At 45.9% G+C, this 17,253-nt stretch overlaps 1 protein-coding gene across 3 annotated transcripts in view; it reads right to left on the reverse strand.

The window, feature by feature from the left end:
- LRRC20 (leucine rich repeat containing 20) overlaps positions 1 to 17,253 on the reverse strand; it is a 71,565-nt gene that overhangs the window by 29,071 nt on the left and 25,241 nt on the right. For all 3 annotated transcript variants that reach the window (XM_061405224.1, XM_061405221.1, XM_061405222.1), the window contains one exon: positions 5,593 to 5,742. In XM_061405224.1, coding sequence (XP_061261208.1) covers positions 5,593 to 5,742 — 150 coding nt within the window. The remainder of the gene's footprint in view (positions 1 to 5,592; positions 5,743 to 17,253) is intronic.

Raw genomic sequence — 17,253 nt, forward strand, 5'->3', positions numbered from 1 at the left:
ATCCACAAGACTTAATTACTGGATTATGGAGCTTTCTGTGGGGAAAAAAAATTAAAAGCTAACATTAAAGGCAAGACTCAAAAGATAAAAGAAGAGAAGGTGGTTGCTGCTGGGACATGTGGCTTCCAGGAAAATCAATCAGACTTTCACAATTATGCCCAGAGTCTCAATGCCCTCTTGGCCCAGGGAGCTATATTCAAGGAGCTCCGCATATTTCTTCCTGCTGTTTTGTGCCAGGGTTCAGAGTCAAACAACCTGGGCTCTGAGGACAGACAGGGGCTCTGGGAGAACTTCCTCTATCTCACTCCCCAGGCTGTCCCCGCCTGAGAGCAGACAGGCCTGACATTCCCTTATTTACTATCTCTTCTGAACTGTGGTTTCTGGTGTTGGCTAGATGGATCTCTCCCTCCCCCAAGCTCCTCTTATTACTTCTGCATCATCCTTATCTTGAACAATTGTCAGGGCTGATTCATGGGCCTCAGACTGACCCCAGGGGAGAGACAAGCCCTGCCGATTCCATTAAGGGACAGACGTGGCTAGCCTGTAGTAATTACTCAGCCTGGTGGAAAAGGAATGTGCCAGCTCCAAAAATACCCGCCCACTGAGGATCAATCAGCACCTTGGCTGCTGGGACCCTGCATCATTGAGCAATTACTGTTCTGCCTGCAGGGCAGAGTCAGCAGGTTGGGTGGGACAATGATTGTCCTTCAAATGGCCCATACTCAGCACTGAAGATGCTTTGCACAGAGACAATTGCTACCTGTAGGGGACAGAGAGGAACAGAGTGAAGTTTCTGAAAGCCACATCCACTTCTTGGAGAAAACTCTTCTAACTGATGAGTCTGGGACAGACTAAACTGAAGTGCTAATCGTCCCACCCCCATGAAAAGGATAATGTGGGTCTCACTGTACCGACGTGAACCAGTTTCTAAAATCTATCGCCAACTAAAAGCAGCAAGTTGCAAAACTGTGCAAACACTTACTCCCATTAGTAGTTTATTAAGGAGTTCTGGATCTGGACCCACAGTCCTGACCCCATCCTCTCACTGTGTGACCTCAGGCAAGTTCCTTAAGTTCTCTGTGCCTCAGTTTCCTCATGGAAAACAAAGATAATAAGCGTACTGACTTCCCATAGGCTCCAGACTTGGAGTAGACATCCCCTCACATTATAAATGGCAACCCACTCCAGTATTCTTGCCTGGAGAATCCCATGGACGGAGGAGCCTGGTGTGCTACAGTCCACGGGGTTGCAAAGAGTCGGACACAACTGAGCAACTTCACTTCACTTCACTTCTGTGCTTACACACCTGCCTCCTTGGGAGACTGTGAGCTCTTCAAGGTCCAGCTCTTGGTTTTCTTATCCTTCCCAAGTGTCAGTGCTATTGTTAGGGGAAGCACACTGACTGAAACCGCCCACCCTGGCCAGGCACCATAGTAACCATTTGCATGAGTTGTTTTACGACAGGAGGTCCTGGTAAGGAACAGGGAACTAATAAGCCTCCACCAACTGGAAGAGTTCAGGAAAGGTCAAAAGGAGACACCACACGTCCAACCACCTCCCAGAATCCTTCTCTCTGGCATCCATCTTGGCTGAACAAGGCGTGCACCACCAGGAAGGACTCTTGAGTCAGAATGATTGGCTAAAGACAACCCGGAAATTAATCCCATCACCATAAAACCCGAGACTGCAAACCACGTGACAGAGCAGTTCTCCTGGGTTCCCTCACCCTACTGCTCTCCACCTGGGAGCCCTTTCCCAATAAAATCTCTTGCTTTGTCAGCACATGTGTCTCCTCAGACAATTCATTTCTGAGGGTTAGACAAGAGCCTAGTTTTGGGCCCCGGAAGGGGTCCCCCTTCCTGCAACACTATGACAGTGAAATGAGATGATGTATGTAAAACCCTCAGTGTGGAGCTGGGGGTGCTAAATGCCCAGGGAATTTGGGTCCAGTGTTATTAGTCACTTGTTCATACCCTTGCCAGGCCCAGAACAGGTGCTCAGGAGAAGCCAGTGAACTGAGCTGAAGAGCAGGCTGTGAGACTGAATATACACACAGACAATGGCCAGACCAAGTATAAAAATAGATCTGTGACCCACAACCTGCAGCATCCTGTCCAGGAAATCGTCCGGTTAGTAAAGCAACCACCCAGGAAGCTAGCCTTCTGTTAAGTCAGACTTGGAGGCAGTCAGACTACCATCTCCATCAACTATCCAGGAAGCCAAATAACATCCTCTGTAACAGTTGGCCTCAAATGGCCAGAACTTGATTACTGAGTTTCCCTAATGTTTATCCCAATATTCCATTTAGGACCAAGAGGAGACAGCCAGAAGTACATCCTAAGCAATCACACAGGAGGCCCTGCAGCCAGCTGGCCCGCCTGCCTCCAGCTTCCCTGGGCTCCCAGCCTGCCTTCAGGCACACCTGAAGCCTTCTCCCTTTCATCCACTATAAATCCTTCCCACTCCTCTGTCTGCCTTTGACTCCCTGCTAAATCCAAGTGACAGTGGCTGAATCCCTGGCTAGAGCAAGCTCTGAATGAAACGCCTCTGCTGGTTCTCACTTGGATGGTCTTTGTCTGTTTCTGCAGGTGTGTCTTGGACACCTCTGGCCTGGCAGACTCAGGATACACTCAATAAAAAGACCTGAATGACTTGCATCGGGAGGAAGTGGAAAGATGGGAACATGGGAGGAGACAGGCCAGAGGAGCCACAACCAGACTTAGGGACCCACTCTCAGCAGAGCCTACTTGCCCTTTGGACAGATACGATCTGTGCCATTGTCCATCTCAGATCTTGCTTTTTCCCACTATAAGTTGGGTGAAAGATGTCAAGGGGATGTAACCATTAAAGACAACCCTGGTGGCCCAGTGGTTAGGACCTAGCACTTCCACTGCAGAGGGTGGCGGGCGGGGCACAAGTTGGATTCCTGATTGGGGAACTAAGATCCTGCCTGCTGCATGATGTGGCTAAAAAATAAAGTGAAAAAAAAAAAAAAAAAAAGACCATCCAACTTCAAACGGGCCATGACTCCAGCAAAAGAAGTGTCCAGAGTATCCACGGGAGACCACTTGACAGGCACAGGCATGGAGTAAGCAGGCCGCTCTCTCCCCAACACTGAGGCAGCCAACCTTCTCTGTCAAGAACCCACAAGAGGATGCTAGCAGGAGATGAGGAGCCCAGAAAAGCCTATTCAAGCCTCCTTGTCACACTTGAAAGGAAAAGGTTTTTCTATTTGAAAGAGAAACCAGAATAAAGGTTGGGACCCAGAGCCATCACTGTGGAAGCCAGGTGAGTCTCTCCGCTCCAGCCCCTCTATTCCTGGTCACCCTCCCTGGGCCCACTGCTGCCTCTGTGAAATCCAATCGCTGGGCACACCGGGGCCTTCTCTTTGTAATCCAAGGCAGTATAGGGGAGGCAGGAGTACCAGAGCACAGGAGGGAGGGCAAACAGCATCCTTCTACAGACCTCTGATGGAAGGGTATCATGGTAAGTACATTTTTACGACTGACTCATGGAAGGGTATCATGGTAAGCATATTTTCACAACTGAGGCACAAATGTAGGGCCCCTGAGTGTATTTCTCTGGTACTTGCTGCTGTGTCTCCAGGAAAGGGCCTGCTCACTCATTCCACAAGGTGCTGCCAAATGTCAAGTCCTCTCCAGGAGGCCCCTGAGCTAACTAACGCAGGTGGTCTGGAAAGGCAATCCCGCCTGCGGAGTGGGTGACGTGAGTGTCCTGCTAGAAGACCTTGGACACATCACTTCTTTCCCTGACCTTCCTTTTCCACTGTGAGATGAGATGGCAGAAACAGCTCTAATATTTTACGGGAGATTCTCTCAACTGGCTAAGTCTAACTTGCAAAATGTTTTTACGTTAAAGTAAAAATGGATAAATTTCACATAAAGATCCATCTTTCTAGCTTCAATTGAATAAAATAATCAGAACAATCCCAGGGACTTTCCTGATGGTCCGGAGGTTAAGACTCCACACTTTCACTGCAGGAGGCACAGGTTTGATCCCCAGTTGGGGAGCTAAGTTCCCACATGCTGCCTGATGTGGCCAAAAAATAGAAGAAGGAAAAAAAGAACACTCCCGTGGCACGTCTGGCAGAAGCTGAGCAGGGCAGGTACCAGTTGGCCACAGTACCCACCACTCCTTCTGATCATTACCAATCTGAGTCACTCATAACTTAGTCTCTTTGGCATTTCAGTTCAGTTCAGTTTGGCATTTGCGTTGGTCTAAACTATGGTCTCAATTTTGGCTGCCTGCACTTTAGAACGATTGATTTAGGTTTTAACAGGTGCCTCTACCCAGACCCACACCCAGACATTCTGATTCAGTGGGTCTTGGGGTAAAGCCGAGGCAAATCAATTCTAATTTCAGCCAGGCTGACAGTTGCTGGTCCAAGGGCCCCCCTGGCTGGAAGGACCCATCTCACCTGTGTAAAGAAGCAGCCACCAGAAAAGGAAGGATGGTAAAATGGTCCTGGTGAAAACCATCCACAGATGCTCCTGGGGAAACATGTCTTGCCCTGGGATTCCTTGACTCACCCCCCATCATAAGCACTTTAATATTTTAAACACAAATGCAATGAGCTTTGTGAGCTTTAGTCAGAAACGACCCCACAGATCAATCCCTCCTCCCGGCCCTTGTGTCTGCACCCAGCCCAGGTCCCGCCTGTAGCTTTCTCCCGAGCCACTGTCCAAGCTGCTTTCTGTCTCTGGCCCAGGTTTGCCAATTCATGCTTCCCTCTCCTCTCTGGGCTCCGCCAGAGTCCACATCTCCTAAGGGAAGCTGCAGGAAATAGGCTGTTCAGGTCCCTCAGATTCCATCAGCAGCATTTTACATACTGGTTTCTCTAAACAGACTCTAAGACCCCTTTCATGCCCCTAACAGATAGAGAATTCCAGAAGGCAGGAATCACCTCTTCTGTGCCCTTCCCAATTCTCTCTCCCACCCCACCATTTCACAAACACACACCAAGCCCCCAGGCTGCAGTTCCACCCCACAGGTCACTGGGCTGAGCAGCAGTGAACTCCCGCAGAAGGATGAAGGAGCAGGGAGTGGACACGAAGTGGCCACTGCATTCTGCTCCTCCATCCGGAGGAGAAATTTCATATGCATCATAACGCCCGCCTGTCAGCCTCCTGCTCATCTCTCTGCCAAGCACCCAAGTCCACTTGCTCTGCGTGTGCACAGCAGAGAAAACAACATCCCTGACATGTCACTCCTGAACTGAAAAAGCAACATGGGAAAACAGTGCTAGATTGGCAGGGTGCAGAAGGGGGCTTGTTAACAAGTCTACCGAGAAAAAACTACTCCAGAGCTGCAAGACCCCAAATACCCTGCTGGTCTATTCAAAACAAAAGAATCACTCCAGGACCCACAGCCTTAACCATGAGTCAATCTGATTCACAGCCAGCTAGAGGTAGGGGAGATATCCAGGCTGCAGGGAGGACACGGGTCCACCCTTAAAGGCCCTCCTTGGGAACTGTTTCCTGAGACCAGCTGACCAGGGGACCAGCCCTGGTGACAGTTCCCAGAGAGGGTCGGAGCCTTCAGGGTAAGAGCCAGAATGCCCTCCCGGCCTACCTCGGAGCTGACAGAACGTGGTCATGAACTTGCTGGTGAGGGCCTTGAGCTCGTTGTTGGCCAGCGTGATGAGGTGAATCTGGTCAGTGACATTTCGCAGGACCTTGTAGATGCCGACGGGGAAGGAAACCAGCTTGCACTCGGCCAGGTCTGCAGTCAAAGGACAAAGACCAGAGTTAGCAGCCACAGTTGACCACAGACTTGCCCCCAACCCCAAAGACCCTGACCCTGTCTCTCCTACTGCCTCCCTTCTCCCCCACCCATCTTCCCTGTGCCAGGCTCGAGACCTTCTCCTCTTTCCTCCAAGAGCCTTCGTTACCATTCACAACACTTGTCCCCATATAGCGCCCTGAGCTTAGGGCTGATTCTAGCACATTCTCTAATAGCACAGCCTGCTAGCCAGAATGCAGAAGGCAGAGCTCTGCCAGCACACCAATGACCAGGCCACATGGCCGTGTGCCTGAGGCCCTGCAGGACCCACATGTCCCTCCGGGATCATCAGACTCGACAGCGAAGTCACAGTCTTAAGAGTGCTTTATAACAGTCTACTTCTGTGAAAAGAGGCAATTCACACAGACTTTGTGGTTTGACCTTCTTCCCTGTCCTGTCACTCTGAAAATAGGTCTGTCCAAGAGGCAGCAGGGAAGCCTCTCTGAAGAACAGTCTGGTAGTTCTTTGAATGGTTAAACCTAGTTAGCACATGACCCAGCAATTCCACTCCTGGGTGTATATCTGGGAAAGATGAAACCATGTGTCCACACAAAACAGTACACATATTCACAGCAGCATTACTCGTGGTGTTGTTGTCCAGTTGCTAAATCATGTCTGACTCTTTGCGACCCCAGGGACTGCATCACACCAGGCTCGCCTGTCCTTCACTAACAGTGTGCTCAAACTCATGTCCATTGAGACAGTGATACTATCTAACCATCTGATCCTCGCATTATTCATAATAGCCAAAAAATGGAAACAACTCATGTGTCCATCCACAGATGAACAGATAAAATGTGGTATATTCATTGTGTTTGGCGGGCTTCCCTGGTGGCTCAGAGGGTAAAGCGTCTGCCAGCAAAGCGGGAGACCCGGGTTTGATCCCTGGGTTGGGAAGATCCCCTGGAGAAGGAAATGGCAACCCACTCTAGTACTCTTGCCTGGGAAATCCCGTGGATGGAGAAGCCTGTAGGCTATGGTAGGCTACAGTCTACGGGGTCGCAAAGAGTCAGACATGACTGAGCGACTTCACTTTCACTTTCATTTTGTTTGGCAACAGAAAGGAATAAAATACCAATATATACTGTTGTTGTTTAGTCGCTAAATCATATCTGACTCTTTGCGACCCCAGGGACTGTAGCTCACCAGGCTCCTCTGTCCATGGGATTTCCCAAGCAAGAATACTAGAGTGGGTTGCCATTTCCTTCTCCAGGGATATTCCTGATCCAGGGGTTGAACCCGCATCTCCTGGTTGTGGGGGAGGATTCTTTACCATTAAGCCATAGATGGGCCTTAAAAACACAATGGTAAGTCAAAGAAGCCAATCACCAAGGACAATATGCTGTATAAGGCCATTTACATGAAAGGTCCAGAACAGGCAAATGTAAAGACGGGATGTAGATTATTGGTTACCCAGGGCTGGGGGTACTGAGGGGTGAGGGGTTTCTTTGCAGGGGTAATGCAAATGTTCTACAATTGAATGCGGTGAGAGTTGCACACTGAATATACTCAAACCACTGAACTGTATACCTTAAACGGATGGACTATATGGTATGTGAATTATATCTCAATAAAGCTGTTTCATATATACGGCAGCAGAGAGACATTGACAGTATGGAGGCTCGGAAATTAGCTGTCCAGCTCATCTAAGTCACTTACCTTTGCTGAGTCTCAGTTTTCCCATCTTTAAAATGGGGGCATCATTGTCTACCTAGTAAGGCTGTCAGGAAAAGTAAATATCATTGAAAGTACTCAGTGGGGCTTTCCTGGTGGCTCAGTGGTAAAGAATTCACCTGCCAAAGCAGGAGACACAAGTTCCATCCCTGACCTGAGAAGATCCCACCTGCCACAGAGCAACTAAGCCCGTGCCCCACAACTCAAGACTGTACTCTAGGGCCTGGGAGCTGTAACTGCTGAGCCCACATGCCACAACTACTGAAGCTGGTGCACCCTGGAGCCTGTGCTCAGCAACAAGAGAGGCACCACAAAGAGGCCTGTGCACTGCAGCTGGAAAGTAGACCCCACTCACCGCAACTAGAGAAAAGCCTTTGGAGCAGTGAAGACCCAGCACAGCCAAAAATAAATAAAATGACATTTTAATACAGTACTCAATATACTAACCAAGTGCCTAGCAGGCAAATAGTGGGGCTACTACAAATGTTTCCCTACTCACCTTCTACTTTGCCCTCCCCTTCGCATCCTACCCACACTGCTCCATGCTTCAAGGCCAGGTCCCACCTCTTCTAGAAGTCTTTCTGGAGGCCCGCATTACTGGTGATTGCCCCCAGTGCCAGGAGCACTCACTGACTCAGACAGCACTGATCCATCCCTCAGCACACTGTGGTCTTTTCCCTCAAGAGGCCAGACTTCCCCAGGACTCTAAGCCTTTGAAGCTTATTCCAAAATTAATACACAAAATTCAATAACATTCCTATATGCCAACAATAAAAAACAGCTTTTAAAGATCTTATTCTGTGAAGAAAGTCAGACAAAGAACAAATCTTTCTCAGTTATATAAGAGTATGATATCACTTATATGTGGAATTTTAAAAAACGGTACAACTAAACGTATTTACAAAACAGAAATAGAGTCACAGATGTAGAAAACAATCTTATGGCCATGGGGTGAGGGGCGTGGAGAAGAGGGATAAATTGAGATTGGGATTGACATATACACACTATATGTAAAACATATAATTAATAAGGACCTACTGAATAGCATAGAGAATTCTACTCAGTACTCTGTAAGGGCTTATATGGGGAAAGAATCTGAAAAAGAGTGGATGTATGTTCATACATAACTGACTCGCTTTGCAGTACAGCAGAAACTAACACAACATCATAAATCAACTATACTCCAATAAAATTTTTTTTAATTCATATTTTAAATATTTTAAAGTATGCTAAAGAGGAGAAGACAGGGAGGGAGGGAAGGAGGAAAGAAGAAAGAAAAGATCCTATTTTAAACAGCAGCAATAATGCAAAGTCTATTTAGTTCAGTTCAGTTCAGTTGCTCAGTTGTGTCCAACTCCCTGCAACCCCATGAATCGCAGCACACCAGGCCTCCCTGTCCATCACCAACTCCAGGAGTCCACCCAAACTCATGTCTATTGAGTCGGTGATGCCATCCAGCCATCTCATCCTCTGTCGTCCCCTTCTCCTCCCGCCCCCAATCCTTCTCAGCATCAGGGTCTTTTCCAATGAGTCAACTCTTTGCATGAGGTGGCCAAAGTACTGGAGTTTCAGCTTCAGCATCAGTCCTTCCAATGAACACCCAGGACTGATCTCCTTTAGGATGGACTGGTTGGATCTCCTTACTGTCCAAGGGCCTCTCAAGAGTCTTCCCCAACACCACAGTTCAAAAGCATCAATTCTTCGGCGCTCAGCTTTCTTCACAGTCCAACTCTCACAGCCATACATGACCACTGGAAAAACCGTCTAGACAGACTTTTGTTGGCAAAGTAGACAGACTTTTGTTGGCAAAGTAATGTCTCTGCTTTTCAATATGCTATCTAGGTTGGTCATAACTTTCCTTCCAAGGAGTAAGCGTCTTTTAATTTCAGGGCTGCAATCACCATCTGCAGTGATTTTGGAGCCCCCAAAAATAAAGTCTGATACTGTTTCTACTGTTTCCCTATCTATTTGCCATGATGTGATGGGACCAGATGCCATGATCTTAGTTTTCTGAATGCTGAGCTTTAAGCCAACATTTCCACTCTCCTCTTTCACTTTCATCAAGAGGCTTTTTAGTTCCTCTTCACTTTCTGCCATAAGGGTGGTGTTATCTGCATATCTGATAGAAATAATAAAAACTGAAGCCCTTCACCCTTACCTGCCTCACAGAATGTCTACTCTGACTCTAATAGCAGCTCCAGTGTCACCTCCTCCACAAAGCCTTCCCTGACAACCCTAAGCTCCAGTCCTTGAGTCTTATATGGTGTGAAAGAGACCTCTTTACCCGGTACTGTATTAACTTACTTTCCCAGTGGAGTAGGAAGACCCCCAGAGAACATTACCAGCAGAGATGGGCCAGGCTCAATGGGCAGGACAGAGTTACTGGTGACCTCACTGAGCTGGTCTGAGAAAAGAAAGGGGACGAATGGGGGTAAGGGCAAAAACCCAAAAGACCAAGGAACCAGAGAGGTAGGACATCCCATTAAGTGTCTTTAGGGACTCCCCTGGTGGTCCAGTGGTGGGACTCTGCACTTCCACTGCAGGGGGCCCAGGTTCAATCACTGGTCAAGGAACTAAGATCCCGCAAGCCCCGAGGCTCAATAAAAAAAAATTTAAAAAGTGTCTTTACTGTTTCCTCTGGTCCAGGGCTATGCTAGGTGACCCTAGCCTGGCTGCTGTCCAATGTCAGGAACCTGTTCTTAGATTAGTGAGATGGGGTTTGCAGAAGAGACTGCAAAGCCTTACCGGGAGGAATGAATGCCAGAGGTCAGACTTTCAGTAAAAAGAGATTGAGGACTGGATCAGCCCTGCAGGCTCAAACTTTGGGGCAAGTTGAGGATTCTAGAAAAAGCAAACCTTTCCAAACAATGAGCCCCCTAGTACTTTGTGCCAGATGCTCAAAGGTCTAGAAAGGTTTCTTGTAGTTATAAATCATAACAGCCCCTGTGGATAAAATCAATGGATCTCAGACCTGCTGAGAACAACAAGGAAAGTGTCAGAAGCTTTCCCTTTAAAACAAAGAGCAAAATAAAGATGCCTTCCATCATCAATATCCCTAAATATGGTCATAGACATTCTGGCCAAAGAAATAGAAAGCATAAACATCAGAAACAGATAAAATGATGATTATGTGTATATGACATGACTGCATAACCTCAACAAAGCAGTCATCTGACAAGGTACACAAATTAAAAAGATCTCAGCAAAATGGCTAATCAAACTAAACATGCAAAGTTCAATAATATCCCTAAATGCCTACAGTAAATATAGTTTTAAGGATCCTATTCCAAACAGAAATGTAATATAAAATATAGAGCTCAAAAATACAGAAAAATAAAAAAATTTTAAATAATAAAACAAAATATAGAGCTAATCATAATGGAAAATACATTTGACCAATATTAAGAAAAGTAGGAAAGTTCACAAATATATTTTTAAAAATAGGTTTGTACATTGAAGATATATAACATTCATTGACAACAAGTCAAAATACTGTAATAATGGTGATTTTTTTAAGAAGTTAAATTATAGGTTGTTTAATGCAATTCTGACTCAAATCCCCAAAAGTTTTTTTTTTTTTTTTAACTTGATGAAATGGTTTTAAATCTCAACTAGGGAATAAGCAAGCAAAACTCTCTAAAAGAGAAAAAGTAGGGAGATAATCAATTTTATAAGGCTGCAGGGATTAAAACAGAGGGTAATAGGAAAAAAGATCATATAAAGAAAATCTACAGGCCAGAAAATACAGCCCCTAATTTCAGTTCAGTTTAGTTCAGTTGCTCAGTCGTGTCCAACTCTTGCGACCCCATGGACAACAGCACGCCAGGCCTCCCTGTCCGTCACCAACTCCCAGAGTTTACCCAAACTCATGTCCATGGAGTCAGTGATGCCATCCAGCCATCTCATCCTCTGTCATCCCCTTCTCGTCCTGCCCTCAATCTTTCTCAGCATCAGGGTCTTTTCAAATGAGTCGGCTCTTCGAATCAGTTTGGCAAAGTATTGGAGTTTCAGCTTCAGCATCAGTCCTTCCAATGAACACTCAGGACTGATCTCCTTTAGGATGGACTGGTTGGACCTCCTTGCAGTCCAAGGGACTCTCAAGAGTCTTCTCCAGCACCACAGTTCAAAAGCATCAGTTCTTCAGGGCTCAGCTTTCTTTATAGTCCAACTCTCACATCCATACATGACCACTGGAAAAACCATAGCCTTGACTAGACAGACCTTTGTTGGCAAAGTAATGTCTCTGCTTTTGAATATGCTGTCTAGTTTGGGCATAATTTTCCTTCCAAGGAGTATGCGTCTTTTAATTTCATGGCTGCAGTCACCATCTGCAGTGATTTTGGAGCCCCCTAAAAAAGTCAGCCACTGTTTCCCCATCTATTTGCCATGAAGTGATTGGGCCAGATGCCATGATCTTAATTTTCTGAATGTTGAGCTTTAAGCCAACTTTTTCACTCTCCTCTTTCACTTTCATCAAGAGGCTCTTTAGTTCTTCTTCACTTTCTGCCATAAGGGTGGTGTCATCTGCATATCTGAAGTTATTGATATTTCTCCCAGCAGTCTTGATTCCAGCTTCTGCTTCCTCCAGCCCAGTGTTTCTCATGATGTACTCTGCATATAAGTTAAATAAGCAGGGTGACAATATACAGCCTTGACATATTCCTTTCCTGATTTGGAATCAGTCTGTTCATCTATGTCTAGTTCTAACTGTCGCTTCCTGACATGCATACAGATTTCTCAAGAGGCAGGTCAGGTGGTCTGGTATTCCCATCTCTTTCAGAATTTTCCACAGTTTATTGTGATCTACACAGTCAAAGACTTTGGCACAGTCAATAAAGAAGAAATAGATGTTTTTCTGGAACTCTCTTGCTTTTTTCATGATCCAGCGGATGTTGGCAATTTGATCTCTTTCATAATTTAATAAGTGCTAAATGAGGCCTCACAAATAAATTAGGGAAGAAAAGGGTTAATAACTGATGTCAGCCTAGCCAATGAATAATTCTGGGAAAATAAGAGAGAGAAAGAGACCCTTAACCTAAGAAAATAGAACTCTAGACAGAATTACATTTTAAATATTTTTAAAAATCAAACCAAAATATCAGAAGTAAACAGACTTTAACATTTATACAGCCCCTTAATTGAGGATGACTTTTTCAACATAGGAGCAATAAAGACTACAAAGAAACAGATTAACAAACCTAACGATAAAAAAATATAACACACCTGGATGCTTAAAAGAAGATAAGGCAAGCAACAGATTGTGTAAAAGGATCTATAAATAGAATAAGTTGTTATCTTGATTATTTTAAATACTCAATATAACTCAATTTAAAAAATTAACCCACCAGATGGTAGACATTCACCAGCGAGAAAATATAATTAGTAAACAAATATATAGCCCCTGATATATGCTGTCAAACTTCTTCCCAGAATATTTACATCAATTTACATATATCCTGGCCAACAAATAAGAGGACCATCAAAAAATCTTTGCTAATATAATCAGTGGAAATTATATCCTTTGCTGTCATAAGGAGACTGTTTACCTTTTATGATTAATTAACCATTTTTATTTCCTTGATGGAATATCTTGCTTGGATCTCTGGCTGTTTTTCTACTTGGAGTTCTGGCATTCCACATGCCTCACACCCTCTCCAGGTGTTAGTAGAGCTCCCTAAATAATATTATCAACCTACATCTGTGCATTGGTTTTCTTATTTAATAGTTCATATTACAGCATTTAGGTGTTTTTTTAAAAACAGAATATAAAAATTATGCGCACCCAGTAATTTCAAGTATGTGCAAAAGTATACATGCCTGGGAAAGAAGACTGAAAGAAAATCTAAGCAGAATGTTAAATAGTTATTATAAAGGATTAGAGCAATTTATTACTATTTATAGTCCTGCTGTTTATTTCATATAAAATAAGTACCACTATTTATTTGCATAAAAATATTTTCAGTATATACAGTGATACTCTACCTTTAAAATTGAAAAATAAATGCATCATAAAAATAACTTTTTGGAAAAAATAACCTGGCATATTCAAGGATAAACTGAAGCCAGCCAGCTCTTTAAAATCCAAGAAACAGAGAAGGCAGACCCATGAAAAAAAGACAGTAGCTCTCTGTCCTGGACTGAAGTAGAAGTTATGAGATGGAGCTTTCAGGACTTGAGTACTACTCAAAGAAACATACACGACACCCTGCTCTCCTAAGTGGGGACAGAAAATGTTCTCAATGAAGGCAGAAAAGCCACAAAGCCTCTCAACTTATTCCCAAGAATGCTCAAAGCAGCTGTCTTCCCAAGAAGATGAAACGCCTAACCCATAGCCTCGTTCCTCCCACCTGGACTGTCCACATGACATCCCACCGCACACCACCCTACTCTCCCACTCCCCAGCGCAAGCAACACGTGACCTCTGCAGCTTCACTTGCCCACGAATAGTCACAGAAGCATATGGCCTGGCCCCTGAGGGGTGCCGAGGGCCTGGGTGCACCCACACCTGCTGCTTTCATTTATCCTCTGCAAACAGCTATCCAGGCCGTCCTGTGTGCCAGGCACCACTCCGCAGCGTGCCCTGTGGCTTCCCTGTGATTATTTTGTTCTTGGGGACTCTGTCTGTTTCCCTCTATCCTTTGATGCATAGGGAGGAGGGTACACCACGATGCTCCTACTCAGAACAGTCTAGTTGCCTTTAATGGTAAAGGCCCCCAAGAATACCTGCAAAGAGCCCTGCTGGGATGTGATGCAAACACCCTCTCCAGGCCATGTTACCAGCCACTAACATGGCCCCTGAAGTCCCCTCCCCTGTGGGGAGGAGAGGCCTGTGATCTCGGGCACAGCTCTCCATGGTCACTGGGACAAGAGTATGGAGATCCAGGTACCCACATATGTGGGAGCAAGTCGCAGCCTTGCCTGGTCACCTTGCCATCTGTACAGAAGGTGCAAAACACCTCATGTCCATTCCCTGGGGGTGGGGATATTAACCATAAATAGTAGCACTCACTATTTCATATAAGCTAGGCTGGCAGACCTATCCTTTCTGTGCACATGAGGAAAATACAATTACTTGCCCAAGGTCATTCAGCTAAAATTAGTGTAAGATTTGGATGCGGCTTGATCAGGCAGCCAGGGGTCCTAACCATTTTGCTATCCTGCCCTGCTGAGTCAAGAGTGTGCCCAGGTGTCTGGTTCTAGGCCAGAGAAAGGGGAGTCCCTGCTGAGCAGCTCAGTGGGAAACCAGGGCCTTGGCTACAAACTCCTGTAGGACTTTCCCACTTAGCACCCACAATCCAGGGATAGAGGCCTCGCAGCCTTCTTCATGAGCCTTCTGTCCTCAGGAACTTCTTCTCCAGGTCTAATTCAGAGGATGGGCACCCTTTATACCTACTATGCCTGTGTGAGGTAGAGACAAGCCCTGGGTTGAGTCAAGTTCAGTGTTCACAGGGGCATACAGCATGACTTCCAGAAAACACCACCAGGATACAGCTGGGGGCCAAGTCCCACTAAGGGAGGAGAACCAGGGAAAAGAAGTGCCAGGCTGGAGACAGGCCAGTCGTCCTCCAGGAGGCACAGGAGGTCACCAAGAGTTCCATTCTCTATGAGTGCTCAGAGCTGGCAGGATGGGGGCTAGCTCAGCAGCCATAAGGAAAAGGCTCCAGGTGAGGAAGTGAGTGCAACATCATGGGGAGATCAGGCAGGGTTACCACTGAGAGGACTCCCGAACCAGATGGAGGCCGGGTGATCTCCAAAGTCTCATTCAACCAAAAGAAAACAAGCAGAGCTACTTGTATTAACTATATGCCAGGCACAGTAGTAGGCCCTTTTTACGTACTAATGCCTTACATTCCCATAACAACCCTAAGTTACCCTCACAGGTGGAAAATGAGGTCTGTGGCGATAGGTGAATTGTTTAAGGTCATTTCAGGGAGATGATGTAGAGTACAAAGACCTGGAAAGCAAAGATTCCTGCAAGGTGATCAACTTGTCTTAGTTTGCCCAAGATGTCGCCAGTTTTAGTACCGAAAGCCTGACAGCCTGGTGGACCCCTCCTTAATTGCAGATGACAACTGGTCACCCTAAATTCAGCTGCACGCTGACAGATGAGAGATTACCAGAATTAGAGAGGAGCAGGGAAGGTAACCCAGCGTGAGCAAAGACCTTCATTCCTCTGGAGCTCGACCTTTGAGCCCCGCCTCCTCCTGTAACTTCCTAGAGCTCAGGAGATAGGAAGGTTCGTCTCGAAAGCATTTCAGGCTCCTTAGTGGTGCATACAATCCCACAGACACCATCAGGGGCTTGGGAATACTAACAATGGGGTCCTCCATCAACAGCTGAATGGCAGCCGGATGCAAGTATGCCTGTTCTCAGAACCCTTGTCACTGATACCTGAACCACAGTGGAGAACAGAGACCTTTAGGCAGGAGGCACTGTAATAGACACAAGGCATAATTAGCCTCATAATTGTAACTATCCCTGGAAGAAAGTCAAACTGCATGTCTCCAAATCTCTAATTAGGATAGCGTTTTGTGTTAATAAAGAACCTTTTTAACTCAAAATGCGTGGGTCCTTCATTAAAGGTTATCCTGTAAATTCTAATGAAGTAACTGCTGGGCAAAACAAGCAAAATCCTAGCAGTACACAGAACACTGTGTGGGAAATCAGGAGGGCGGAGTCAAGCTGGTATTGTTCCTTAGAAACTCAGAACTGACCCAGCTCAGTCCCTGCTGAGAGGTGGGCCTGGTGACAGGACCCCGTGGTGGGAGCAGAGAGGGTAACCAAGTCACAGGGCCTGAGGAGGAAGTGTCAGGGACTCAGGCCGGCAGGTGCATGGGCTCCTCAGCCCAATCCAGAAACAAGACTCCCCAGGCTGTAGAAGGAAAACCGCCACCAGTGTGACCAGTCCCACCCAGGATATCTTTTTTTCACAAAATACCTCTTTTCACAAAGTCTTTTTTCCTAGAATCTTTTTTTCAGGATTAGAAGGTTGAAGGTCATTTTAACCCATGTTTTCCAAACTTCCCATTTGGAGAGGTGGGTCCTAGAAACCTACCCTTGAGATTCTGTCTCAGTGGGTCTAGAATGGCAGCAAGGAATTTGTTTTTTAACAAGTATTCCTAGGTGACTGTTACCAATAAGCAAACTTGGGAAATACTGAGTAACGCAGCCTTCCAACTCAGAACTGAATTTCTCTTACTGTCTCCACAGAGTTCTTCTTGAATGCCTCTGATGATGGGGCACTCACCTCCCTTTCACAGAATGGCTTTAACTGTTAGAGACTTCTTTCATGAACTGTATGGTAACTATTACTCTGCCACTACCTAGCGGTCCTTCTGCCTTCTTGGATTACATATAGCTATCTGCTCCCAAGTGATAATGCATTATATACATGAGGATGAAGGACATGATAAGCTTTTCTCCAGACAAAACAGCCAGAAACCTCAATCCCCATGGTTTTCACTGCTCCCTTCAGAGTCAGGACTGGCCCAGCTCAGACCCTGCCAAAGCCAGAACTGACTCCTGCAGGCTTTCAGTCTGTAACACATGACCACAACCACCACTCACTGGCACCAGCTGTATAACTTCTCAGGGCCTCAGACCTACAATCTCATCTACTCCTCACAAGTACTCTGTAAGGTCAGTTCTATACTTACTCCCATTAACAGAGGAAGAAACTGAGTCATGGAGAAGTTAAAGACTGGATTGTTCAAGGTTGCATGACTTATTCAAGGTCACCCAGTTAATTAAACAATAATTAACATTCATAAAGGGCTT

The sequence above is a fragment of the Bos javanicus genome, chromosome 28, assembly GCF_032452875.1.
Source record: "Bos javanicus breed banteng chromosome 28, ARS-OSU_banteng_1.0, whole genome shotgun sequence".
Classification (NCBI taxonomy): domain Eukaryota; kingdom Metazoa; phylum Chordata; class Mammalia; order Artiodactyla; family Bovidae; genus Bos; species Bos javanicus.